The 26,067-nt window shown below is 46.6% G+C and overlaps 1 protein-coding gene across 1 annotated transcript; it reads left to right on the top strand.

The window, feature by feature from the left end:
• The first annotated feature begins 129 nt into the window (after positions 1–129).
• Positions 130–25,385, top strand: DHX16 (DEAH-box helicase 16). The gene is made up of 20 exons (XM_063122261.1): positions 130–384; positions 2,137–2,408; positions 2,494–2,659; positions 3,773–3,829; positions 4,527–4,781; positions 6,089–6,313; positions 8,229–8,423; positions 8,959–9,069; positions 10,046–10,161; positions 11,165–11,375; positions 15,000–15,098; positions 15,182–15,334; positions 16,297–16,437; positions 17,278–17,440; positions 17,838–17,956; positions 19,401–19,468; positions 20,349–20,511; positions 21,785–21,946; positions 24,136–24,309; positions 25,135–25,385. Exons 1-20 carry the CDS (start codon positions 181–183, stop codon positions 25,261–25,263), a joined length of 3,183 nt encoding a protein of 1,060 aa, XP_062978331.1. The 5' UTR covers positions 130–180; the 3' UTR covers positions 25,264–25,385.
• The last annotated feature ends 682 nt before the right edge of the window (positions 25,386–26,067 follow it).

The following is a 26,067-nucleotide window of genomic DNA, read 5'->3' on the forward strand; positions in this document are numbered from 1 at the left end:
CTCTCTCTCTTTCTCGGATCCTCTATGCTCACTCGTCATACGACAACCGGAAGTTGTTCTTTCCGGGACCGTTGATTGGTCGGCAAGAGCACGTGTCAGGAAGCGCTGCTGCAGCTGCTGACGGGGGGGTTGTGTGGGAAGGGGGAAAACGGGCCCTTTGGCTTTCGGCGTCGCGCTGCTATGGCGGGAGAGCTGGAGCGTTGGGTGTCCGGGCAGCTGCACACCCTGCTGGGGCTAAGCGAGCGCCATGTGGTCGCCTTCATGGTGGGCCTGGCCCATCGCAGCCGCACGCCGGACGACTTGCTCGCCCGCCTGGAAGAGACCGAGACCCTGCGCGTCACCGACCCTTCCGCGCGCGCCTTCGCTCAACAGCTGTGGGAGCGGGTGAGACGGTTTGGTGGTTGAGCGCGCGCGGCCCGCCTTGGGCGAGCGAGGGGGGAGGGGCGGAAGTACTGCGAGAGGCGGGGCCTACGGAGCTTTACTAAGGAAAGTGGGCGGGGAAAGTGCCTGGGGTGGGCTTTTCCTACGTAAATCCCGTGTTTATGTGTGTGAGAATCTGAATGTGTGTCTATGAATAAACCTATTTCTAATTCAGGGATAGACAACCTGGTACTCTCCAGATCTATGGCACTACAACTCCCATAATCGCTGTTGATTGGCCATGCTGGCTGGAACTGATGGGTGCTTGTAGTAGTCCAGTACGTCTGGAGGGTTCCCTGCTCCAGTGCAAGCATGTCTACATTCTTATTCTGGCCTTTAGCTAAGGAGGCTTGCAAAGATAAGAAATAAACATTCCCTGCCTGCAGGTTTATAATCTAAAAAGACAAGACACAAAAGGACATTGGAAGGGAGGGGGGGAAGAAGCAAAATTCAGGCACTATATTCTTAGTTGCAGAGTTGTTGTTATTATTCGTTTATTTATTTCCTTTCTATACTGCCCAGTAGTCAAGGCTGGTTACAACAGTGTACAACAGGTCATGGGCACAGAGGAAGGGCTGCTGTGTGCCCTGCCTGTGATGCCCTCCACAGTGAGAGTTGGTAGCAGGAGGGAGAAGGGCTCTCAGCTAGAGCTGTATCCAGACACGATGGAAGGATGTCTGAGGCAGGGTGGAGAAGTATTAGTATAGATGTGTAAAACTGGAAATCTCACTTTCTGAGCATCCAAAATATTCCATACACTGTTATTTCAGTAATGTTTACAACATCCTTGTAATGGAGGCCAAAATTACTATCCTATATTGTGAATGGGGGGAGGGATTGAGGAGGGGGGGAAATGTGGATTACCAAAGGCCACCTACTTCATTCCTGGAAAAGAACCAGGGTTGTCTCAGTTAGACAGAGAAAAGAACAACCACAGCTGAAGTGGTTTCTTTAGGACAAGGATAGCCAGTTTCTCTATTCTCAGGGCCACTGTTCTCAATGCAGTGGTCCAGGGACTAGAATTGTGCTTTTACACAGAAACTGACCCCTTCACTGGTGCTTCCATGAGGCACCAGATCTTTTAGTTATCCCTACCGTAGACAATTGCCAGGGAATGAAGGGAAGTATGAGGGTTAACATATCTTGATTTAGCTTATGGTGCTTTTGAGTGTTCAAAGCACTTCACATGTGTTACTTTCTAATCCTTACAGTAACCCTGTACGGTTGCTCAGAATTACCATCTGCAGGTGGGAGGGGGGGTTTCAAGGGGAAGAGATTGGGCCTGGCCGAAAGGCCCCATCTAGTGAGATACTTGTGGACATAAAATTTGAACTGGGGAATTCCTAATTCGTGGCTCAGACCTTTAGCCACTACACTGGCACACTACATCTTTCATGTGGGGTTGCAGGGTTGTGTGTACAAGTGGGGTTAATGTGGGGAGCAGATGAGGAATGGGGCAGTTGGAAGGCAAGAAGGCATGAAATGGGTCTCTGAGGAAACACCTTGATGAGTAATTGGGATAGACCAGCCTTCTTCATCTTTGTCCCCTCCAGATGTGTTGGGCGACAACTCCCTGCATGCTGGCTGGGGCATGCTGGAATTTGTAGTCCAGCACATCTAGAGGACACCAGGTTTGAGAAAGCTGGAATAGACACTCAAAGGAACTGGGTTGTGCATCTATGTTTAAGGGTTAAGGTCATCTCTCCTTCCTGGTAGGTTCCACACCAGGCCCCGCGGGAGCGTCCAGCCAGGGCAGCTGAGCAGGAGGCTTTGGCCTTGCAGCAGAAGAACCGCTCATACACCCTGCTGGAGGACAGTGATGATGAAACAGCCGGCGAGACAACAGCAGCCCGGAGCTCCAAGCGTCAACGCCCCACACGAGGTGCTGAGGGCAAGCAGCGGAAGCGGCATAAACACCTGAGGCAGCGCAAAGAAGAGGAGGAGGACAAAGACTCCGACGAGAAAGGCAGCGGAGATGATGGGGAGCGGTGAGTGCCAGTCACTTGCAGAGACTGGAGTTGGGCTAGAAAGCAAGGGAAGCAACGTTGCCCACTGTTGTCATTCTTGGCATAGGAAACCGGCAGCATCGTCTACAAAAGAGGAGGATTCTGAGGACGAGTGGGACCGGAGCGAGCGAGAGCGACTGCAGGACCTGGAGGAACGTGATGCTTTTGCTGAGCGGGTCAAGCGCAAGGACAAGGATAAGACCCGCAACATCCTGGAGCGTTCAGACAAGAAGGTGGGGGGCTCAGTCTGTGGATGCTACTTCCATGATGGGAGCCCCTCCTGGTTTCTCTCCCTAGTTTGTGCTCCTCACTGTCTGCCCTGAGTTTCTCACATTGTGCATCTGTTCCATCACTGCTGGGAATGCTTTATCTAGGGCCTCAAAATTTGTTTAAAAATGTGATGCTGTAACGAGTGTATATAAGGTGGGTGGGTATATAGCATGATTCCACTTGGGCATTTTTTTAAAAAAGCAGAATGTTGCATCGGCTACAGAATGCCGCTTTCTATGAGTCATAGCTTTCCTTTCAAGCCCTTGTGGCTGCAAAGATATACTTGATAGAGTGTGGGCCTTTTCTGATAAAATCTCAGAATTCAAAGAAATTCCTGACTACGATCTCCATGATCAGGAGTAGGGCATCAGCGCCTGGTATATCTCCTTTACCCGAATAGCAGGCGCAGAATAAATTATTCAAAACAGTGTACCTTGGAAAATAAATGCTGCACACTAAGGGAAGTCATTCAAAGTTGCTCAGTTTTGATCATTTGTAGAAGAAGTTGTAAGCTCTCTGTACAAATTATCCCAACCCAGAAAGTTGGATCCTTATTTATTTTGCAGCACAGAATAGCCCTTATTCAACCCTTTGCAAAGTTGACTTTTGATACTGGCCTGCAGGAATGTAATTCTTTTCCAGCCCTTCTTTAAGCATTTTTCTCTCTTGATTCTATGCAAGGCTTTCTTTCCCAATACTAAATGTGTCCTGACCAACTCCTTTTTATTCACCTTCACTTTTCAAACCTCTGTCTTGGGTTCTCCAAGAGTCTTATATTTTGCCCCCTGCTCTGCTTTTTATTGTTGGCATTTTCTTACCTGTTTGTATATCTCATTCTATGTGGATTTTACTACTATTGGGAGCTTTCATGATGATCAGCATCAAGTCCTAGATTAATTGTGAAATGGCAGTAAAGTCCCTTTGATTGGCTTCCTTGACCGCATGTCTAGGGCTGGTTAGTCTGCAGTCTTGAAGATATTGCACCCATGTGTGATGATAACAACCCTGACAACTGTCTGCTTTGGTCTGAGCTATATGTTTGTGTATTTTTTTTTTTCTGGTCCTGCTGAGCTTAGGCTTATGAAGAAGCTCAGAAGCGTCTGAAGATGGCAGAAGAGGACAAGAAAGTCATGGTAAGAACTTTTATTTCCCTTTTCGCACGATGTACTTTTTGGTTCATGAAATAGCTGTAGGCATTCTAAACAGTTGTCTTTCTCTTCTTTGTTCCCTTGGCTCAGACTAATGCAGTGATTTTTTTTGCCCTTGTTCATTGAACACATTGGGCCTGTTCAGAAAACATGCTAAGCCATGGTTAGGCCACTAACCCTTTTGTAGTAAATAATTAGTGAGTGCGTTTAAACCGTGATTATGAAGGCACCATGTTTAGGAATGTTTCACATGACAGACTAAGTCATGGATCACAACATACTAAGTCATAATGTTTAGTTCAAAATGTTTTACCACCATGGTTTAGTGTGTCATCTGAACAGGGTCCGTGTAGTGTATGTACTGGGGCATATGGTGTATCCACTTAGAATATTGAATAGAGCTTTTCAGAAAAGAGCTTTTCAGAAAGGTATACACAACTAACCTCTTGCAACCATTTTTTTATTATTTGCACATATCTATTTTTACAGGGCAGCTTGACCGGCTGCGTCAATTACTAACCCTGAAGGAAACATTATTTCTTCATTAGAGTCTTATTTAAAAATCTTCCTAATCAACAAAAAAAACCACACAACTCAGACTAGGAATCAGGAAGAATCTTGCAAAGACCATGCTGTTTTGACTTACCAGCCTGACCCCTTATTTTCCCATTCTGCGTGGCAGATTCCAGAGCTGCGTAAGAAGTCCCGCCGGGATTATTTGGCCAAACGGGAAAAGGACAAGATTGAAGACTTGGAGGCAGAGATCGCAGATGAGGAGTACCTTTTCTCTGAGATGGAGCTGACAGCCATCGAGCGGCAGGAGTTGGAATATAAACGCAAAGTGCGTGACTTGGCAAAGCAGTACAAGCAGGCCGGAGAGCAGGAGAAGATGGAGAAAAGCAATCGATACTATATGCCTGAGGAGAGTCGCAACAAGGTAATGATTGTGTGCATGCCCAAATCAGGGACTTTGTCCCTGTGGCGTTACCAGCCTCTGTGACGTCTACTTACACCTCCTTCACTGCCACAACCTTATTCTTTATCGTCTAAAAAGTATGAGGGAACAGTAAACCTTCTTTTAATTACTTATTTGTGTGAGAGTGTGCGTGTGTATTGTCTAACTGAAGTAACACATATGACTGAGCAGACGTGGTTGATATAACAAAATAAGAATGAAGTTTATTCATAAGTAAAAGATTTTAAGCACTTTAAGTTTGTTCTAAATTGTACACATAAATCTACCTCCTTCAACGCCCCAGGGGGAGTACTAACCACCTCCAAATCCTATAACCCCACTTACTTTCCTAATCCTATCCTGATACAAGCCTCTACTAAACCCAACTCACTCCAACCCTCACTAACTCTCTAATAAGCTAACTGTCAAACTGTCACTTCACCGCCCCGTTCTTTCTCTTTTTCTCTCTCTCTCTCTCTTTCAAATCAACTGCCCAGAGAGCTTCGGCTATGGGGCAGTATATAAATGTAATTAATAATTAATAATAATAATAACCAACCAATCAGACAACACCTTTCAAGCTGCTCACCATTCTGACTCCCCCCTCCCACTTATTTACCATTTCCTGAAAATAAAAGAATTGGCCACAGCAAATCTAACCCTCAACCAAACACTTAACTATACACATATAAGCAATAACATATAATACCATTTTGTCACAGTCCCCTTTTACAAATCACTGAAAAATGAAATTAAGTGATAGATTGCATGTATAATGGCTTTGGGTCAGCCCACATGTTCTCCAGTTAGAAGCAGGAGTGTTGAACCTTGTTCAGCCTAAGGGCTGGATTCTGTTTTGGAGAAGCTCTCAGAGCACCTTCCAGTGGAAGGCGGGGCCAAAGACAAAGGGGTGGGCCCCAAATACCAGCATATTTTATCTCATGCTCTTTTTGCCGGTAACTGAGCCCTGGGAGAGGCACTTCAACCTTTTAGAATGGGGGGGGGGGGACTGCAAAAGCCAGAAAAGCACCCAATGATTGGTGGCTGGGTGGGGAAGGGGGCGTGGCCATCTGGGGAATCCCGGAGGGCCAGCTTTGGTTCAATTCTCCAGGTTTCTTGCTTATTTGAGGCAACTTATGTACACTTAGGAGTGCAGCCCATTAAACGTGGTGAGGCATGCTTCTGAAGAAAACACTCACCAAATGGGGATATAAAGGTTATCCTGAGTTGCAGGATGCACCATGGACGCTGCCAAACGTGACCACTTCCTGTCTGTTTTTGCCCCGCAGAAGATTCCTGATCGCTATGAGGAGCCTCAGACAGAGGACCACTTGGCCCCACGGGATGAGCAGCGGCGTTGGGAGGAAGACCACATTGGGGCCGCTGCCCTCCATTTTGGTGCCCGGGATGCCGGTCAGCACCATCCTCACAAAGACTATGAGTACGTGCTTGAGGAGGACGAGATGATCCAGTTTGTGAATGCCGTGCAGATGCGGGGCACAGCCCAGAACAAGGTAAGAAAGGAGAGTGCAGGTCAGGGAACAGAGCCTATGGCTTCCTGAGGACACTGATCTGGTCCAGTTTGATCAGTGACCATGGCAGGGACTCCTAGTGGAATGGGGGCTTTGCCACTTGATAATGTTTAGACGAAGCTCCATTTATATCCTCTCCAGCAAATAAGGGTAAAGGAAGCTCACTCAGCTCGTAAGGATGCAGGCAAGAAGTCGCCAACGTCTCAGTGACAGGAGGCAGGGTTGTGTGGGTTATTATGCCCCATCAAGGGAAAGCCTAGCGGAGGGATGGAGGATTGGATTTTGATGGTTCCATACAAGGGCAGCACCAGCCAAGAGTTGTACAGTTCACAGCATGAGGCATGAATGTCTAGGGTTTGGGAGGAGAACAGGAAGATGGAGCAGAGATTTTAACAGCATGCCAGCCTTAATTTCTATTTATTTTACACACCTTCTTCCCTCATACCTTTGACTTCTAAGACATGATGGGCAGCAACATTGGTTTATTCATTGTCTTCCCCCTGCTCCTTTCACCTATAATGGGGTCCAGTTTTCTATAGAAAAAGAGGCACAGGGGTGAAGGGTGCGGAACCTTTCCTTCACACACACATCCTTACCGCCCTGTGCTCTGTTACTGCATGCCCTTTTCTCTCTGCCTGGCTCACTTCCAGCATTAGAGCCTGACCCAAGAGAATGAAGTCATGGGTTCTATCCCGTGTTAGTCTAACTGAAGTCCCGTTCATTTCAGTGGATCTCCTCTAAGTAGAACTAACAACCCAATGGAACACTGGGGGAGTAAGTTGGGGAGAGGGTTTAGCTCTCTTCACACACATGCTCCTTTTCCTGAAGAAAATCAGAGCCCTGCAACCTTGTTTTATATGTGAACAAGGAAGACATACGGACAGCAAATCTAGCTGTTCCCATCATACCTGTGTTTTAGCACTTTGCCCCAACGTATTTAGATGCAAGCCCTCGCTTCTTTGAACAGGCATTCTATGTCTGATACGCCCATGTGTTTTATTGAACTGTGCTTTTAGAACATTACATTAGGTTAGTATTCCCTGCCGTGAACCTGCACGGCCGTATTCTTTTCGCGTACTGTGTGCTGCTAAACACAGACGAACAACTAAATTGCCTTACGTTGAGCTAGATGCCTTCCGTATGCTGGCTGGGGGAATGCTGGGAGTTGTAGCACCACACATCTGGAGACCTTGGTTGGGGAAGGCCGAGTCAGGCTCTAGATCCAGCTCACCCACCAGTGTTATCTCTGTGATGAGCAACAGCTTTTTGAAGTCTCAAGCAGAGGTCTTTCCCAGGCGTTTATCTGGAGGGTACCAGAAACTGAACCTGGGAGCTCCTACATGTAAAGCGTGGTGCTCTACCACCGAGCTAGTGTGCCTCCCCAATTCTGCTTCTGGAACAGTGTTTTCCTGGTGTTTGTTTAATTTATTTATTTATTTATTTATTTATTTATTACACTTATATACCGCTCCCATAGCCAGGGCTCTCTGGGCGGTTTACAGAAATTCTAAAACTGAGGTAAAAACAAGTATACAAAATTTAAAACTCTAAAACACAGTACATAAATAAAGCATTAAAAACTGATTGAAAAACTAAACATGTGGGTAATTAGGATGTGCCGCCATATGCCTGGGCAAAGAGGAAAGTCTTAACCTGGTGCCGGAAAGATAGCAGCGTTGGTGAGAGGGAGATCATTCCACAGTCTGGGGGCCACCACTGAAAAGGCCCTATCCCTCGTTGCCACACTCCAAGCCTCTCTCGAAGTAGGCACCCGGAGGAGAACCTTAGATGTTGAACGTAGTGATCGGGTATATTCACGTCGGGAGAGTGAAGTGTCGTGTTCTGGGGATCCTGCTCTGGGGCAGCTCACCTTTGACCGCCCCTCTGTTTCCTTTAGTCCCAGGAGGAGAAGCCAGAGCTATCGGAGGCAGAGCGCAAGAAGCTTTCCATCCAGGAGGTGCGCCGCAGCCTGCCCATCTTCCCCTACTGCGCAGACCTGCTCGCCGCCATTGCCGAACACCAGATGCTCATCATCGAAGGGGAGACCGGCTCTGGCAAGACCACGCAGATCCCGCAGTACTTGTTCGAAGAGGTAACTTGGCTGGGAAGGACAGAACGATGGTGGGGGCGGACGGTGCATCCTCGGCACTCCCTGCGAAGACCATGCGTCATGGGCGTGCTCTGCTGGGAGCATCGATGTTCTTCCTCCACAATCATTGACCTCTATGTAATGCTGGGGTGGGGTCTGCAGCTGGGCTCTTGTTCCTTCAAGTCCACTGAGGTTTTCTGGTTGGCCCCTTGAGCCTCTTCCTCCTGATGCCTTTCTCTGCCGGCTGCACAGAACCTTGATTCCCCTCTTGCAGCTGCTTAAGATGCTGTCATTTCCCCCTCTCTTGGGTCTCAGATCTGGACCCAGGTGTCTCACCTTCCATAGTTTAACCTGAGTAAAGGGCTTCTCAAGATTTCAATTCCTGAACCGGTTAAGCGAGTGTGTGTTAACTCCATGTCTCTTTCCCTAGCAGTAACAGCATTACGGTGCCTGGACCAGCACTCTTATGCATAAGAGCATAAGAGTACCCATGAGTACTGAGGGCTGGAATCATGGAGTTTTTCTCTCTTCCCAACAGGGCTACACTCAAAAAGGAATGAAGATCGGCTGCACCCAGCCCAGGCGAGTGGCGGCTATGAGTGTTGCTGCCCGTGTATCCCAGGAAATGGGTGTCAAGCTTGGAAATGAAGTATGTGCTTTGGGGAGGGGAGGGGAAGGCAATTTCATGTCCCATTCCCAGTCCTCTCAGCCAGCCACTCGTCCTTAAACTAATTTCACAATGTCTAGTAATCCTTCCAGCAGCAAAGTGCCCTGTTTGAGTCAAAGGTGTTTTTGTTGGCATGAGAAAGTTCACGTTGGAATAGCTGGGAAGAACTGAGAAGAGGTCTTAGCCCAGCTAGGAGGCAGCCACGTTTTGTGGCTTCTCTTGGTCTGTCCGTCTTTGCTCTGATGGCTGGCTGTCCAACCATTTTCGGGTTAGATGCAGTGTCCGCTCATCCCTTTCTCATGAGGATCTATGCCTAGCAAGGATGCAGAACCTCTTGCAGCCCGAGGGCTGAATTCCATTTCAGAGAAGCTCCCGGGGGTGGGGGTGCATTTCAGTGGTCAGTCAGGCTGTTAAGGACCGGGGCCAAAAAACCAGCACATTTTAGCTTAAAGGTCTTAATGCCAGTAACAAAGTTTTAGGAGAGGCTTTTCATCCTGTGAGAATGGGGTGGAGGGAATTCAGCCAAGAAACCATTAAACTATTGTTGTTTGGGACAATCTGGGGAACTCCTGAGGGCCAGATTGGAACCCTGTACCTGAGGTTCCCTACCCCCAATGTACACTTTCCTATCAGTTTCCAGTTACCTAGGGAGGTTGTGGGCTCTCCCACACTAGAGGCCTTCAAGAGGCAGCTGAACAACCATCTGCCAGGTATGCTTTAGGGTGGATTCCTGCATTGAGCAGGGGGTTGGACTCGACGGCCTTGTAGGCCCCTTCCAACTCTATTCTATGATTCTGTGATCATTTCCAGAAGGAACTGGAGCATGCTGCAGGGGCTCTTCTTTTCTCTGTGTCCCTCCTTGGCTTGAGCTAAATAGGCTTCCCAGCCAGATAATGCTCTGCATATAATAAGGATGGTTTTGTGGCAACCTGCATCTGAAATCCGCCCTTCCCCACAGGTGGGCTATAGCATCCGTTTTGAGGATTGCACCTCTGAGCGGACCGTTCTGAAGTACATGACGGACGGCATGCTGCTGAGAGAATTCCTCACTGAACCTGACTTGAACAGCTACAGGTGAGCCACAACACTGGACCTCTCCACTAGATCAACAGGGGACTCTTTCAGTAGTTGAGTTAGCTTGGATAGCATGCTCGAGGAAAGGGATTTTGCTATTGCACCTCCTGTAGAATTATAGAAAGGCGGACTAAATAATTCAAAGCACTTGCTTCACAAAACACGGCATGTAACTTGTAAACCTAAGAATCTCAAATTTATGTATAAGCAAAAACATAAGAGCAGTTTCCTAGACTTCATGTTTGTGGACCTCATGTTTCTGCTAGAACAAGAGGACCAACTGAGTAGACCTTTTCAAGGGGTTATTGGGTGAGAAGCCATCACTCAGTTTAGCACCCCGTCCAGCCACTCTGATATTCGGCTCCCATTCATGTGGGTTCTGCCTTCTTATCCAGCCTTAGTTGTAAAAGTAAATTTTCCTGAATTCCACAGAAAAGGGGAAAAAAAATCTCAATCACGCCATCAGAATTAAACCTGTATTTTGTAGTTAGTGGTGATAGAAAGTTAGTGCTGCCTACAGATGCTGTCTTTATGTTAAAGCTTACCAGAACAGGAGGCAAACCAGTCTTGACGATTTTGAACAAGACACAGAGCCAGAATAAGCTGCCCTGATGAGTATGGGCAGAATCATAAAATGCTCATTTGTTCCAGGGACTTAGTTTTGATGCCACTGTAAAGAGGGCATGCTAGAACAGGGAATGGCATACGTTGGGAGCAAAGTCCCTGTCATTCCAGGAATTGGCTATGCTTTTGCTGTGGCGTGGTGCCACAGTGTATTTCCATGGACAGGACACTTGCTACGTATTTGGGAGAGCTAGATTTAAGGCCCGCCTCTGTTGCAGGCTGATTGTATGACCTTAGGCAAATCATTGCCTTTGTGCTTCAATAAAATGGGTGCAGCACTGGCCTGCCTCAGGACAAATCCACTTGCAAATTAGTAGGAATTGCTTTATAAATGCTAACAAGCAGCACAGCGGCACAACCTCCCTGCTTTTCTTCCTAGTGTCATCATCATTGACGAAGCTCATGAGCGCACGCTGCACACAGACATCCTCTTTGGCCTCATCAAGGACATTGCTCGCTTCCGGCCTGAGCTGAAAGTGCTGATCGCCAGTGCCACCCTGGACACGGAGCGCTTCTCCACCTTCTTTGACGATGCTCCCATCTTTCGCATTCCTGGGCGACGGTTTCCTGTTGACATCTACTACACCAAGGTCAGCCGGCAGGGAGGGCTACGGTGTGGATGGGTCTGAGAATCACTTGGGAAACAGCCACATAGGATGTGCGAGTCCAGCCTGGGAGGACCAGTGCGCATAAGAATAGTTCACCATAAGAGCTAGGAATACAGCATTTATTTATTTTAAAAAGGAAGTTTCCTGGAATGCAAGTTTCTACATCCAGATTTGAATCGTGTGCTTACATGACGGAGCTGTGGATTACATGTAGTCCTAGATTTTTGTCCTGTAGACAGTGACTTGGTTCACACAAATTGACAAACCAGAGTATGGGTTGAATGTGAGTTCTCGAACCATAGATTGTTGTTGAATTGTGGGGTTGTTGTGTTATGTGAATCCATCCATGCAGCAATCCATGGTTTGTTAACCATGATGAACCCACAAAGAGAACCCACAGTTTATTGTTGGGTTGTGAACTGTGGGTTGTTCATGAATAAAAACCATGGTTTGTTAGCATGGCTGGGGTCACATAACCCAACAACACCACAGTTCAACAACAACCCATGATTCAAAGACAAGCCACATTCAACCCATACTCAGCTGTATTCTGGCTTGTCGTGTTGTATGAATCCAGCGTTAGGCTAATTTCTTTCTTTACAGCATTCACTACCCTGACAGTCTCAGTTTCTTCCCATATAAGTGTTTATTCTTTTCCTAGATTTACTGTCAGATCTAAGCCATAGAGACTTTTGAGGCCCCTATTAAACTAATGGCAGAGGGGAAATTGCATAGCTGGAGTTGATGGCTGCCATAACCTGAGATGCAGGGCTAAAGAGGTTCAGTACCGGGTGGTCGTTTGGTGGTGGTGCAACCGATTGCCACCTGCCTGTGCTAGAGCTCCAAGCAGTTCGGACATCTTGAGGTCCTGTAGGGAAGGATTTTAGAATGTTCTTGTTCCGTAAGAGACGTCCTTAGTTTTGCAAAAACCTAGACGAAACTTGCACCCATACCTCCTTCAGCTGTTAGCAGGTTTTGCTGCCCCCAAGCTGAAGTGATCGGTTATGCTTTTATGTGGCTTCAGTTTATCGAGCAGGTTGCCCAAAGCAGCCCATTTCTCCGAACATATTGCTTTAGTTTTCTGTTTTTCACCAGTGTATTTATGACTTTTTAAAATGTATATGGTCCACATCACCCTGAGGTGCATTTCCCTGTGCCATGGCTATTTGCTCTAATTATTGTCATTGGCCTGGTTCAGACAACACGCTAAACCATGCTGTTTAACCACAAAATGTTTAAGGGAATGCATTAATGCATTCCATTAACTATTTTGTGGTTAAGCAGCATGGTTTAGCGTGTTGTCTGAATCAGGCCAATATCATCGTTCTCAACATCATCATTGTTGTTGGTATTATTTTTATTTACACCAATATTAATAATAGGGATTTGCAACAAAATGTTGCAGCGTGGAGCACACCTGTTCAGTGTTCTGTTCGTTGGCCATGCCCTCCTCTAAAATACTCCACTCCATGCCAAGTCAGTCAGCATTTTGTGGCCCCTGAGAACTTCAACCTTCATGGGGCTGTTTGGGGACTCTTTCCCGCCCTAGGATAGTTTTCACTAGATTTTTTGTTCTTCTGCAAGTCTTGGCGCTCTTGTGTATGAGTGGTGCTTTTTTGGCTATGGAAGCATCAAAACTCATGTGTGAACATCAGAAATAGAGGAGAGTATGATCAGACAGACGCACACACACTCATATACACACAGCAATACTACCATTGAAAACTAGTATTGCATTTCCTCCAGTTACAACTTGGTTTTGCCATGTGGCTGGGGGTCATTTTATAACAACCTGTTACAGGGAAATGTCACCTCATGGCAGTTGTTTTCCCTGTAAACGATGGTACAAATTCATCCATGGTGTGTCTTGCCTGTGAAAGCTGTTGTTCCTCTGTCCATCCTAGAATCTTGGGATTTGGTACCGCTGTGTTTAGCAGGAGCTGAAGTTTGCTGCTGTTTGGGGTGGTAGAAACAGTCTCTAGTGCAGTGGTTCTCAACCTTCCTAATGCCGCGACCCTTTAATACAGTTCCTCATGTTGTGGTGACCCCCAACCATAAAATTATTTTCGTTGCTACTTCGTAAGTGCAATTTTGCAACTGTTATGTAGCAAAATTATGTAGCTCGGTTCCTAAGACCATCGGAAATACGTGTTTTCCGATGGTCTTAGGCGACCCCTGTGAAAGGGTCATTCAATCCCCAAAGGGGTCGCAACCCACAGGTTGAGAACCGCTGCACTAGTGGATGTGAAAGTTCCAGCAGGGAAATGAGTAGTGGGCTTGAAAAAGAAATTGTCAAGAGCATTATAAGAGACAGTGTTTTGTGGTGTGGGAGGGGTAACAAGACGTCTTAGTGTCAGAGTAAACAATAGGCAGAGCCAGGACAACAGAAGTAATGGTAAGTCTCCCAAAAATGATCTGATGCAGAGCTGTTGTCTGGAGCTGCCCCTTCCCATCCAGCATGTAACTCCTTTGCTGAGGGAACTGCACTGGCTGCCTGTTCGCTACCGGGCCAGTTTAAGGTCCTTGTGTACAAAGCCTTAAACATCTTGGGACCAGGATGCCTGAGAGAGCGCCTTGTCCCCTATCAACCTGCCCAGTCACTGAGGTCATCTGAGTGCATGCTCCTGGTGGTTCCACATAGAACCATCCTCCGATTGGTGTCCACCTAGGGAAGAGCCTTCAGCGTGGTAGCCCCACTGCTATGGAATTCCCTGCCTCTGCAGGTCATGCAGGCACCAACGTTGTGTTCTTTCCGACGTCTCCTATTATTATTATTATTATTATTTATTTATATAGTACCATCAATGTACATGGTGCTGTACAGATAACACAGTAAATAGCAAGACCCTGCCGCATAGGCTTACAATCTAATAAGTTGTAGTAAACAATAAAGAGGGAAGGAGAATGCAAACAGGTACAGGGAAGTGTAAACAGGCACCGGGTAGGGTGAAGCTAACAGTATAGAGTCAGAACAAACTCAATATTTGAAGGCTATAGGGAAAAGAAAAGTTTTTAGCTGAGTTTTAAAAGCAGTGATTGAGTTTGCAGTTCTCAAATGTTCTGGAGGAGCGTTCCAGGCGTAAGGGGCAGCAGAAGAAAAAGGACGGAGCCGAGCAAGGGAAGTGGAGGCCCTTGGGCAGGCGAGAAGCATGGCATCAGAGGAGCGGAGAGCACGAGCGGGGCGATAGTGTGAGATGAGAGAGGAGAGATAGGAAGGAGCTAGACCGTGAAGAGCTTTGAAGGTCAGCAGGAGAAGTTTATATTGGATTCTGAAACGTCGTCCCCCCAGGAAGCCTTCCCTTAATGACCAGCCATGGTTCACTTTTATTTTGCTTTTTTTAAAAAAACTATTTTAATATGTTTTTATTCTGTTTTTATTTTATTTTATCTTGTACACCGCTCCGAAATTTTGAATGGGGAGCAGTACATAAATATTGTAAATAAAGAAAGAAATCGGAAAAGTAGCCTATGGAGGAGGCACTGGATGTGTAATCTGTAACAGGGATGCTGAATGAGTGAATGCCCTGGGCTGATGCTCTTGGGAGGCAGAGATGGGCTTTGCTTGAGGAGAGTCTGGATGTTGTCTGTTTGACCCTTGCCTTTTAGGCACCAGAAGCTGATTACCTGGAGGCCTGCGTGGTATCAGTGCTGCAGATCCATGTTACCCAGCCCCGAGGGGATATCCTTGTATTCCTCACTGGCCAGGTAGGCTATCCTGTATTTCCCCACCCTGCTTTGGCTTATTTTTTGCACATGCAGCAGTGCCTAGCTCCCACTTTTTTTGGCAGGAAGAAATTGAAGCGTGCTGCGAGATGTTGCAGGATCGGTGCCGGCGCCTGGGCTCCAAAATTGCTGAACTCCTGGTCCTCCCCATCTATGCTAACCTGCCGTCTGACATGCAGGCCAAGATCTTTGAACCAACCCCACCAGGGGCCAGGAAGGTAGGGACTACGTTCATGCAGCCCAGAAAGAAAGGGGGCGTGAAGCTCTGGCTGTTTGGGGCGGGGGCTTGTATGTCTGCTGGGAACATTTGGCGGAGGAAGAAAGTGTGGCTCTAGCGGTGATTTCTGGAATGAGCTTTGCGCTTGGGAGGGATGTGTCTTGAGGCGCTGACAGTTCAATGTTCTGGGAACGTTCCTTCCAAGGGAGTTGTGTGAGGGCTTTGGCTTCTCAGGTTGGTGGTTGTAAGAGGGGGAGCACTTATATGAAGCCATCTAATGCTGAGTCAGACCGTTTCAAATGCTGAGTCAGATCATTTCAAATACTTGAAAGGTTGTCACACAGAGGAGGGCCAGGATCTCTTCTCGATCCTCCCAGAGTGCAGGACACGGAATAACGGGCTCAAGTTAAAGGAAGCCAGATTCCAGCTGGACATCAGGAAAAACTTCCTGACTGTTAGAGCAGTACGACAATGGAATCAGTTACCTAGGGAGGTTGTGGGCTCTCCCACACGAGAGGCCTTCAAGAGGCCGCTGGACAACCATCTGTCAGGGATGCTTTAGGGTGGATTCCTGCATTGAGCAGGGGGTTGGGCTCGATGGCCATGTAGGCCCCTTCCAACTCTGCTATTCTATGATTCTATGATCCATCTAGCACAGCACTGTCTACTCCTGGGGTGCAGAAGCTCTGGCCCATGGGGGCTCCACATCCGGCCTGTGGAAGCTTGTGCCCCCTCCATGAGCCTCGGCCCTGTCTTCCTTTGACTGCCAAGATTTGGGGCAGAGGCCTTTCCCAGCCCTGTTACCCGAGATTCGTTTTAGCTGCACAAGCCGGATTTTTGGCAGGCACCATCTTCATCGAAGCGTGTGCTCTATCCATGTGCCGTGGCCCTTCCCCTCATGTGGTGTGGTTTAGGCTCTGACCCCCCACCTGATTGCTAATGCCTGCCTCTTCCCTCCTCCAGGTTGTAGTGGCCACAAACATTGCAGAGACATCTCTGACAATAGACGGCATCATTTACGTCATTGATCCCGGCTTTTGCAAGCAGAAGAGCTACAACGCCCGCACAGGCATGGAGTCGCTCATTGTCACACCCTGCTCTCGGGTACCCACCTTCAGTACTTCCCTCCACCCTTCTCACCCAGCCGGATCATATTTGCCCCCAGCGTTCAGGTGCCAAACCTAGCCGCCTCCTGCTTTACTTGCAGTTCTCATTTAATCCGGTTGCCTCTGCTTTTGCAGGAAGCATTCTGTTGGGCTGAGCATGAGGTCTAGCCTGCTAGCCCTAAAATACCAAGGGGTGGGGTGTTAGCTGTACAGACATGCTGTGCAACATCAGTTAGGGATTTATGAACCACGATTCTATTGAGCTTTCAAGGTTGTAATCTGGTTTGTGTAACTCAAGGCCTGCGCAACGCATGGCAATGTCTGTGGAGCCACAAACAGTGAAGCATCAGCCATCAGAACATGCAGGGACCCTGTGGCAAGTGGCTGGGAACTGGGCATAGGGCACAGTGTAGCTCAAAGGATAGCTGGGAAAAGATTGTTGCTAATGGATGGATATCAAACTAAAATATAATTCTGATGGCGACTCCCCTGGTCAAGCTATTAAGACCATTTTAATAAAAGTGATTGCACACACTGAATACTGGGAAACATTCCTGAAGATCTGTGTTTCTGGGGTGTCGTTTCCTTTTAAAGACAAGTTTCTAGTTCTCATGGATTTGAGATACTCCTTTAAAGAAAAAACTTCTGGGCAATTACCACAGTCATAAGGACTACACATTACTCTTTCTCTAAATTAAACCAAGTGGTTTACATGCCATGTTAAACTTGTCCTTGTAATCAAAACAACATTCCTCCTTGGAATCTGATGGGATCAAATCCCTCATTGTCATCTCTTCAGACATGCACACTTCATAATGCCCTTCTCTCCTTCCTTTAGGCTTCTGCCAACCAGCGAGCAGGGAGGGCGGGCCGTGTGGCCGCAGGGAAGTGTTTCCGTCTCTACACTGCCTGGGCCTACAAGAACGAGATGGAAGAGACCACGGTGCCAGAGATCCAAAGGACCAACCTGGGCAACGTGGTGCTGCTTCTCAAAAGCTTGGGTGTGCAGATAAGCAAACCAGGACGGGAATGAAGTATGGGAGTGGCCACGCTGGATCCCACAAGGCCTGATTCGGGCTTCCCCGGATGGAAGCAGGAGCATTTTCTCGGTTTTTAATCTCTTCCAGCAGGCCTATCCAGTGGAATATTAGGATGCTTTTATGATGTTTTTAATCGTGTATACTATGTTTTTAATCAGTATTTTATGCTTGCTGTTGTTCCCCGCCTCGATCCAATCGGAGAGGCGGGTAAGAAATAAATTGTTGTTGTTGTCGTCATTGTTTTACAAAAAGGATTGGAGAAGATGCACTCTCTGGTGGTGGAAATACTCTACAGTCTTGAGGCTCTGTAGAGAGGCGTTAAACTGATCGCCTGCGTTTCCTTTGTCTCTCCCTTTAGGCATCAATGATCTGATACACTTTGACTTCATGGACCCACCGCCTCACGAGACTCTGGTTTTGGCATTGGAGCAACTCTATGCACTGGGGGCTCTCAACCATCTTGGTGAGCTCACCAAGGTACGGTTTCTTAGTTCCAAGGCTACTTTTTCAGACTGGTTTCTCCACCTGGCCTCCACCCTCCTTCAGTGGGAATTCCCCTGGGAGAAGGATGGGTCTTCAAGTCTTCCAATTATTTCCTGGCTCCATGGGCCCAGAAGACTTCTGTAGCATTTGTCATTTATAATGTAGAATTTATTTATATAGCACCATGTACATTGATGGTGCTATATAAATAAATAATAATAATAATAATAATAGAAGAGGATGTGCTATTTCCCCACCTCCAAAATGATTGGCTTCATGAAACTCCTTTAAGAGAGCTCTTCGGAAACGGAGAGTGTTGGACTTTGACCAGGGAGGCCTGTATTCAGATCACTGCTAAACCACAAGGTTAGCTGGGTGATTCTGGGGCCCTCATCAATTCTCTGCCTAGCCTGTCCCATGTCATTAATTGCGAGGGTAAAAGAAGTGAGCGTGCTTCCCTGAGCTCCCTGGAGGTGTGTCTGCAAGGGGTTCAAATGGATTTATTGTATATCCTCCTTTCTGAAACCAACCAAGGCAGTTCAAAAGAATTTCGAAACATAAAAACCATAGTCAAATAAAAGCCTAGTAAGATGTTAAAAACAACCTTAAAAGGCTATAATAACCATAGCAATGTTAAAAACCCAAGTTTAAAAAATATACTTTAAGCCCTTCCTGAATAGAGAGAGTGGGGAGAAGCCGTAACTCCACAGAGGGAGCGCTTTCCAGGGTTTGGGAGCAACACGGGTAAAGCCCTTTCCTGTGTGCCAATGCAAGCGCGTCTTAGAACGGGCCTCTCCTGCTGATCTTAGGCTGAGTAGATTCGTCCTGACCTAAGTGACCCCTTAGATAGCCAGGCCCTGAGCCGTTTAGGGCTTTAAACCAGCACCTTGAATTGAGCCTCGTAAACAACTGGCAACCTGTGCAGATCTTTCAGAAGGGATGTGATTACGATACCATGCACCGGTTAGCAGCCTGTAATAAATGATGGGAAATATTTTGCCCAGGCACCCTTCTCCCATGTGTTTGACAAGACTCAAAGGCAAGGCATGCTGGGGCAGAGGGTGAAATCACTCCCAAGAACAGGCTCCTCGTGGATGTGTTACATTGTGTTGGGCACTTGAAAGATTTAGCTATTCCCATGTCGGTCACCAGTCATTTTTTTTATTATTTGGGTGATAGCCCACTCACCTTTTCTGTGTTTAAAATCATGAACACACACACCCCCAATTAGGACAATTCAACTGAAAAGGATGTGTTTCCTGGGGGTGGGCTGGTTGAGCTGTTCTGCTCGGGAGGGGTTGGCTTGGCCTACCCAACTGTCAGTACAAGAGATCCTCACCTCCAGGTGAGGACCACGTGTCTGGTTGCAGTATTGTGTGGCTCAAGCCAGCTTTCGTGCCCTTTGGTCAAGTTTGCCCATTCTGTGTCCTGTATTTAGCTGGGCCGGAAGATGGCAGAGCTGCCTGTGGATCCCATGCTGTCCAAGATGATCCTGGCTTCAGAACAGTAAGTCCTTCACTTCCTCCTGGTCTCTTCCAAGCCAATTAATTATGCGCTTAGCCTTGCTCACGGCCGTTCAGTAAATCACGAGCGAAGCTTGTGACCTCCATACCTCTCCTAGTGTCTGGTCTGGTCTGGTCTCGCTCTGTGTTACAGCCTTCCTAGGAAATTCCAAAGCTCTCCAAAACCTGAATGAGCTATTATAATAGCTATGCAAATCATATAGATTTATTGAGGGGACAATCCTATACATGTTTAGGCAGAAAAAAAGTTCTACAACTCCCAGCATTCCCCAGCCAGCTTTTTTTCTTTTCTGTTTAAACATACATAGGATTGAGCTCTCGGTTGTTTTTATTTGCTGGATATATTCAAAGCATAGAATATGCATTTTATTTGGAAAGGGTTGAGAAGTTTATTTTTCACTGAGAACATACATCCCTACTCAATAATAAACTTTCCCAAACAGGGTGACAAACAATTATTGAGATATATAGATATAGCTATAGATCAATGAGATTTTACAAATATTTTAAATTGATTACATTTTTGAAAATGTGTACATTAAAACAAAGTCTTTGTAAAATTAGGAGAATTTAGTTGTAAATTAACTTGTTTAGTGGGTAGATTTATTTTGGAAATCTATGAAGTATCAAGGGAAATCCTGATTTAAATTGTGATTATTAAATTGGTCGATTTGCCTTTAGCTTTTTAGAGGCTGGCTCCCCTTGGGTTGCTTTGTCCTCGGAGTGCCCCTATTCCCCAAACCCCTGGAACTGCTGTTGCTGGTTACGTTCCAGTGCCAGGCTATTGCCCCAGCTCCAAGGTGACTCCTCTTTTGCCTTGCTCGGACCTAACTCTGCCCTTTGCCTTTACTGGGATTCTCCAGGTACAAGTGCTCAGAGCAGATCCTCACCATCGCCGCCATGCTTTCGGTCAACAATGCCATTTTTTACCGTCCCAAAGACAAAGTGGTGCATGCTGACAATGCCCGCATGAACTTCTTCCTGCCTGGCGGAGACCACCTAGTTCTTCTCAATGTTTACAATCAGGTAAGTGAGGAACTTCTAGGTTTTGGAGACTGGAGATGGGGTCAGGGTGGGAAGAAGGGGTGAAAAGTCCCTTCAGCCCCTCCTCCCCCGTTTCAATTAAATCCCAGGCTAGCTCAGGGAAAGAGCTTCACCTGCTAGGTTTGAATGGGTTGCTAGGTTTGTAGTGGTGTTCTTTGCCATGTTCTTAGGAGTGTGGTGACCTCTCCATACTGGAAGTCTCTCTTACACCAAATTAGACAAATGTTTCTGGTTGGTGTGATTGAGGACTGAATTTAATCCTTGAGGTTGGATTGATTTGATGGCCTCTTGAGGCTCTTACTAGCCTCACCTCCAAGTGTGTCTATCATAGGAGCTGTGTCTTCCCAATGTCCTTCTGATAGGAAGCTTTATGTGGGATTCCTGGTTTGGGATTCAAGGGCCTTTCCAACACTTGGCTTCTGATTGGGAAGGGCTCATTGGCTCTTAAATGTGGCAAGAAGTTGGATGAGAGAATTACCTTGGTAGGCACTTGTTCTCAAACAGCCTTCCCCCAACCTGGTGCCCTCTAGATATGTTTTGGACTATGGGCTCATCTACACCAAGCAGGATATTCCACTATGAAAGTGGTATATAAAAGGCAGGAGCCACACTACTGCTTTATAGTGGTACTGAAGTGCACGGACAACTATCGGGGCCCATTGACACATCTACACCAAGCAGAATATAACACTATGAAAGTAGTATGAAAGCTGTATATGGTACATGTCAGTGGACCCCAACAGTTATCAGTGCACTTCAATATCGCTATAAAGCAATAGCGTGGCTCCTGCCTTTTATATACCGCTTTCATAGTGGAATATCCTGCTTGGTGTAGATGAGCCCTTTGACTCCCATCAGTCTCAGCTTGCATGGCCAATGGTCAGAAATGCTGGGAGTTGTAGCCTAAAATATCTGGAGGGCACCAAGTTGGTGAAGGCTGTTCTAAATGTTCCTGAACCCAAAGGGGCTTGGACAAATTAGTAGGGGGTTTTACTCTAGAGGGCAAATGCTCTTCTGCAAGTCACTGAAGGCTGGTCATTGTGTGTGTGTGTTTTGTAGTGAAGCTGCTTCGTGCAATTGATGCTAGATTTCTACCACCAGATGGCATCAGGTGATGGGGTGCTCTGAACCAGTGACACGTTTTCTTTGGCTGAGGGGAATGGCTGGTGTGGTCAGGCAGATGAGTTAGGTCAGTGGATGGATGGGATGTCCGGAGCTGGGACTTGATCTGCAACTGTCCTTCTCCCTCTCTCAGTGGGTGGAGAGCGGTTACTCCATGCAGTGGTGCTATGAGAACTTCATCCAGTTCCGCTCCATGAGGCGAGCCCGGGATGTGCGAGAACAGCTGGAAGGGCTGATGGAGCGCATTGAGGTGGACATCACTTCCAGTGAAGGAGACTACGTCCCAGTCCGCAAGGTACACCTCGCCCTGCTCCTGTTTCTCCCTCCAGGTCTGGCTTGTGAATGTGATGGGAAGGTTTCTAGAGCCAAGTCTGTGTGCATTCTGCATATCCACAGAACACAGAATCTGTCATCCAGAGAATCTCAGTCTTTCATACGGGGATAGGCAATAAAATGTTCTTGCTGCAGAGGGGCCCTGGTGAATATTATTTATTTGTTTTAGAGTATTCTTGCCCTGCCTTTTAGATTATAAACCCAGGAATAGGGGGGAAAAACCAAAAAATAATACTGTGGGTTCAATTCAGACAGAGGGAATGTTTGCATGACACAACAGCCCAATGTGGGTTATTTAACCCATAGTGAGGCTGTGGCATGTGCAGCCGCCTTTTTAAATATTCAATCCCTGCTCGGGGGTTGCCCTGCTGAACCCAGCAAGCATGTATTATGCAAGGATTAAATAACTCTCACATAGTCCATGGTCTGTTTTAGGGTTATGCAAGGGCTATTTAACCCTTGCATAAACGATGTTTGCCGTGTTTGAACGACAAGACATCCCCTGAGTGGGGGTTGAATATGCAACTTAGCACCCATGGGCTAAATAACCTGCCTTGAGCTGTGGTATGTCATCCAAGCCCAGTCTTAATCCTGCTTAGAGTAAACCCATTGAGATCAATGGGACACTTTAGTCAGGACTAAGTCCCACTGATTTCAGTGAGTTTACTCTAAGTGTGATTAAGTTTGGATCCAACCCGGTATATTAACTAAACCATTAAAACAGCAGCACGAGAGAGACGTGAAGCAAGTGGGTGCCACAGCAGGAGGTTAAAATAGATTAAAGACACGATATGGCACAATAAAAAGACTTGACGCTTCCCTAAAACTCCAGAGAGAGGGGAGCCAACGCTATATGAAAGCATGGGATACTGCATTGCTGAGTGTCAATACTCTGCACAGACAAATGGTTGCATTTGTATGAACAAAGGCGGACATGGCTGCACACGTCTTGTAAAGGTTGTTCTGGAGGCTATTGTGTGTTGAAATGTGCTCTCTGCACAGTCTATTTCCCAGGTATAAGATAATAATCATTTAAAGCATGTGCAGATGCATTCTAGAGGAATGTGGCAGCCCTTAGAGACAAGAACTGGGTGTGAGAACTAAGTGGTCCTTGCTCTGATAATGTTTTCACAGGAAAAACTAAAAAGAAGGGGGTATGTACTGTTCTTGAGAGAGCAATCGTACTCTTACTCCCTTCTTACTTGAGCTCCACTTCTGTATATAGTTAGGGCTTCATTGTGTGGCCTCGTTGAGAATTGTTGTATAGTGTTCTGTACACTAGAAAATGTGTATAGAACCAGTCCAGGTCCGGGCCCGATTCAAAGTGCTGGTATTGCCATTTAAAGCCCTAAACGGTTTGGGGCCAGGTTATCTGAAGGAACGCCTCCTCCCATATGTACCTGCCCGGACCTTAAGATCATCTACAGGGGCCCTTCTCCGTGAGCCCCTGCCAAAGGAAGTGAGGCAGGTGGCTACTAGGAGGAGGGCTTTCTCTGCTGTGGCACCCCGGCTGTGGAACGAGCTCCCCAGAGAGGTCTGCCTGGCGCCTACACTGTACTGCTTTCGTCGCCAGCTGAAGACCTTTTTATTCTCTCAATATTTTAACACTTAATTTTAACCTAAATTTAAATCTTACTGTTTTAACTCTGTAATTTTAATCTTATATCAATGTTGCTGTGTGGTTTTATCCTGGTTGTGCTTTTTATACTGTATTTTGCAATTGTGCTTTTAACCTGTTGGTTGTTTTATTGTGGTTTTAATTTTTGTGAACCGCCCAGAGAGCTTCGGCTATTGGGCGGTATAAAAATGTAATAAATTAATAAATAAAATCAATAAATAAAATAGAAAAAGTGTATAGTTGCCATAATCCACATGCACTTAAACACAGGTTGTGAGGGCACTGGGTTATGTTATCCGTGTACATTCCTTTATAGTAAGTCCGTGTGAGTTCACGATCACCTCATACTTCATAAAAGAACACACACACAAAGTGTACTAGCACTCTCTGAGCATTTCGATTGCTTTACTCGATAAGTGCAATATATAGGTGGGTTTTTCAAGAGGAGGAAGCCAGAGTTGCTCACAACACTGCTTCTGACCTTTCCTTACATGCTTGACTCCTTTTTTGGCCCTCTTGCCCTCCATTCACAGGCCATCACCGCCGGTTTCTTCTATCACACGGCCCGCCTGACCCGCAGCGGTTACAAGAGTGTCAAGCACCAGCAAACGGTGTTTGTCCACCCCAACAGTTCCCTGTTTGAAGAACAACCACGTTGGCTCATCTATCACGAATTGGTCTTCACCACGAAAGAATTCATGAGACAGGTACATCTTGGGGCCAACTGCATAAAATAACACGGCCCTTCCTGGGATTTCCGGGGAGAATTTCCCCCATTTGGGGTGACTGGCAGTGCTCGCAGGTGTTTTGGGATAAAGCTTGCCACAGGGAAGACAGCAGTGTTCAGTGGGTAGCATTTGGGAATTCAGCCTTGGCTGCTGAGGTAGGGGAGGAGGAGCTTAATGATGCGGGCGGCAGTGAGTTCAAATATTCCGTTGGGCTGTCCTCTCCGTGAAGAGTTAGATCTCATTTATAAAGCATCTGTATTGCATGCAGTTGGTCCCAGATTCATTCTCTGATATCTCTACATAAAAGAGATCCCTGATGGCAGTCTTGGGAAAGAGTTGCTGCTGGTCATCAGGTACTTCTAAGTTAGATAGATCTTGCGCAGTATAAGGCAGCTTCACATGCACAGAAACCATTTTGTATGTGATTCTGCTCACGCTCTTGAAGACGACGTGTGGGCCTAATGATTTGCTCCTAAACCCATGCAGACAACTCCAATCAACACAGCCCTAGCTTTGCTGTCGTGTCCTCCCCTTAACCTAAAAGGCCGAAGGTAGAGGCACTGTCTCCATTGAGGAGGTGGTGCTGATGAGCATGCAGGTTGCTAAAGAGGACTTAATAATGGCCTTCTGTGTAGTTAGATGTTCGGATCTCCTTTTAAGCCATTTCAGTGACCCATTAACAGTGGATGCTGAACGTCCCCCTTTTTTTTTTTACCTAAACAAGGAATAGTGTCTGTGGTGGGAACCAGAAAGAAATGAGGATGAAATCTGGCTGCAATGTAGAATCTTTTCTGTTTCCTGCAGATTATAGAAATCGACAGCACGTGGCTGCTGGAGGTGGCTCCACACTACTACAAGGCCAAGGAGCTGGAAGATGCCTCTGCCAAGAAGCTGCCCAAAAAAGTGGGAAAGACACGGGAGGAGCTGGGATAAAAGCAGGCGCTTACACCCTCCTTCCCATCAACACTGTGCTACGTGGCACCTTTGCCCCGGGACACTTTTTTGTACATCTGTATATGAGATAAGACATGAGATAAAACATTTTTTTATAAACACTCCTGGATCATCTGCTTCCCTTTTCTTCCTAGACAAGCCTGCCTAGCTGTTACAAAAGGCTTGTTTTTTTAAAAAAGTCTCTGGATCTCACATGGCCTTCTTGGATTCTACTGTAGCCAGGCCTAAAAATAAATCTTTCCACAATGTAGTACCATCTCACAGGGAACTTGTTCTTGTAAAATCTGTTGTGTTTGACCTAGTGCAAGCTCTACAGGGTTGACATTGCTGTGTTATTTTTACAGTTCTTGTGTTGTTTTTACCCAGTTGCCTAGTAGACATGTCTCCTGAGACAGGCTGATGCAAAAATGCCTGTTGCACATAATACATTCTGAATCAGTAGCTAGTTAATGCAATCTTCTCAGTGTGCTGGAAGCATCTACTCTCCTTTAAGAAAAAGACACTACCATACCTTTGACAGAGAAGGAGCATCATTCAAGGACCAAGTTTTGCCCTTCAGTAGTCTCTTCTTTCCCCAGCTTTAAATGCATGAGAGATGTATCTCAAGAAGCAAACCCTCATGCAGCAGTAACATGAGCCTTAAGTAAGCTAAGGTGTGTTACTATACCATAGATTTATATGAAAAATAGTTTTCTAACTTCATATAGGAATTGTTATAAGAGCCTAGAAAACAAAACATTGATCTGGTTTGCACATAACGCTAACCCCATGATTACCCCATGG

This window comes from Elgaria multicarinata, chromosome 3 (assembly GCF_023053635.1).
Source record: "Elgaria multicarinata webbii isolate HBS135686 ecotype San Diego chromosome 3, rElgMul1.1.pri, whole genome shotgun sequence".
Lineage (NCBI taxonomy): Eukaryota > Metazoa > Chordata > Lepidosauria > Squamata > Anguidae > Elgaria > Elgaria multicarinata.

Bases quoted from the DNA above. Each gene is read 5' to 3' on its own strand.
- DHX16 (XM_063122261.1), top strand. From the start codon at position 181: ATGGCGGGAGAGCTGGAGCGTTGGGTGTCCGGGCAGCTGCACACCCTG. The intron at 2,660-3,772 runs GTGGGGGGCTCA...TGCTGAGCTTAG, and splicing joins TGGAGCGTTCAGACAAGAAG to GCTTATGAAGAAGCTCAGAA. The intron at 9,070-10,045 runs GTATGTGCTTTG...CCTTCCCCACAG, and splicing joins GTGTCAAGCTTGGAAATGAA to GTGGGCTATAGCATCCGTTT.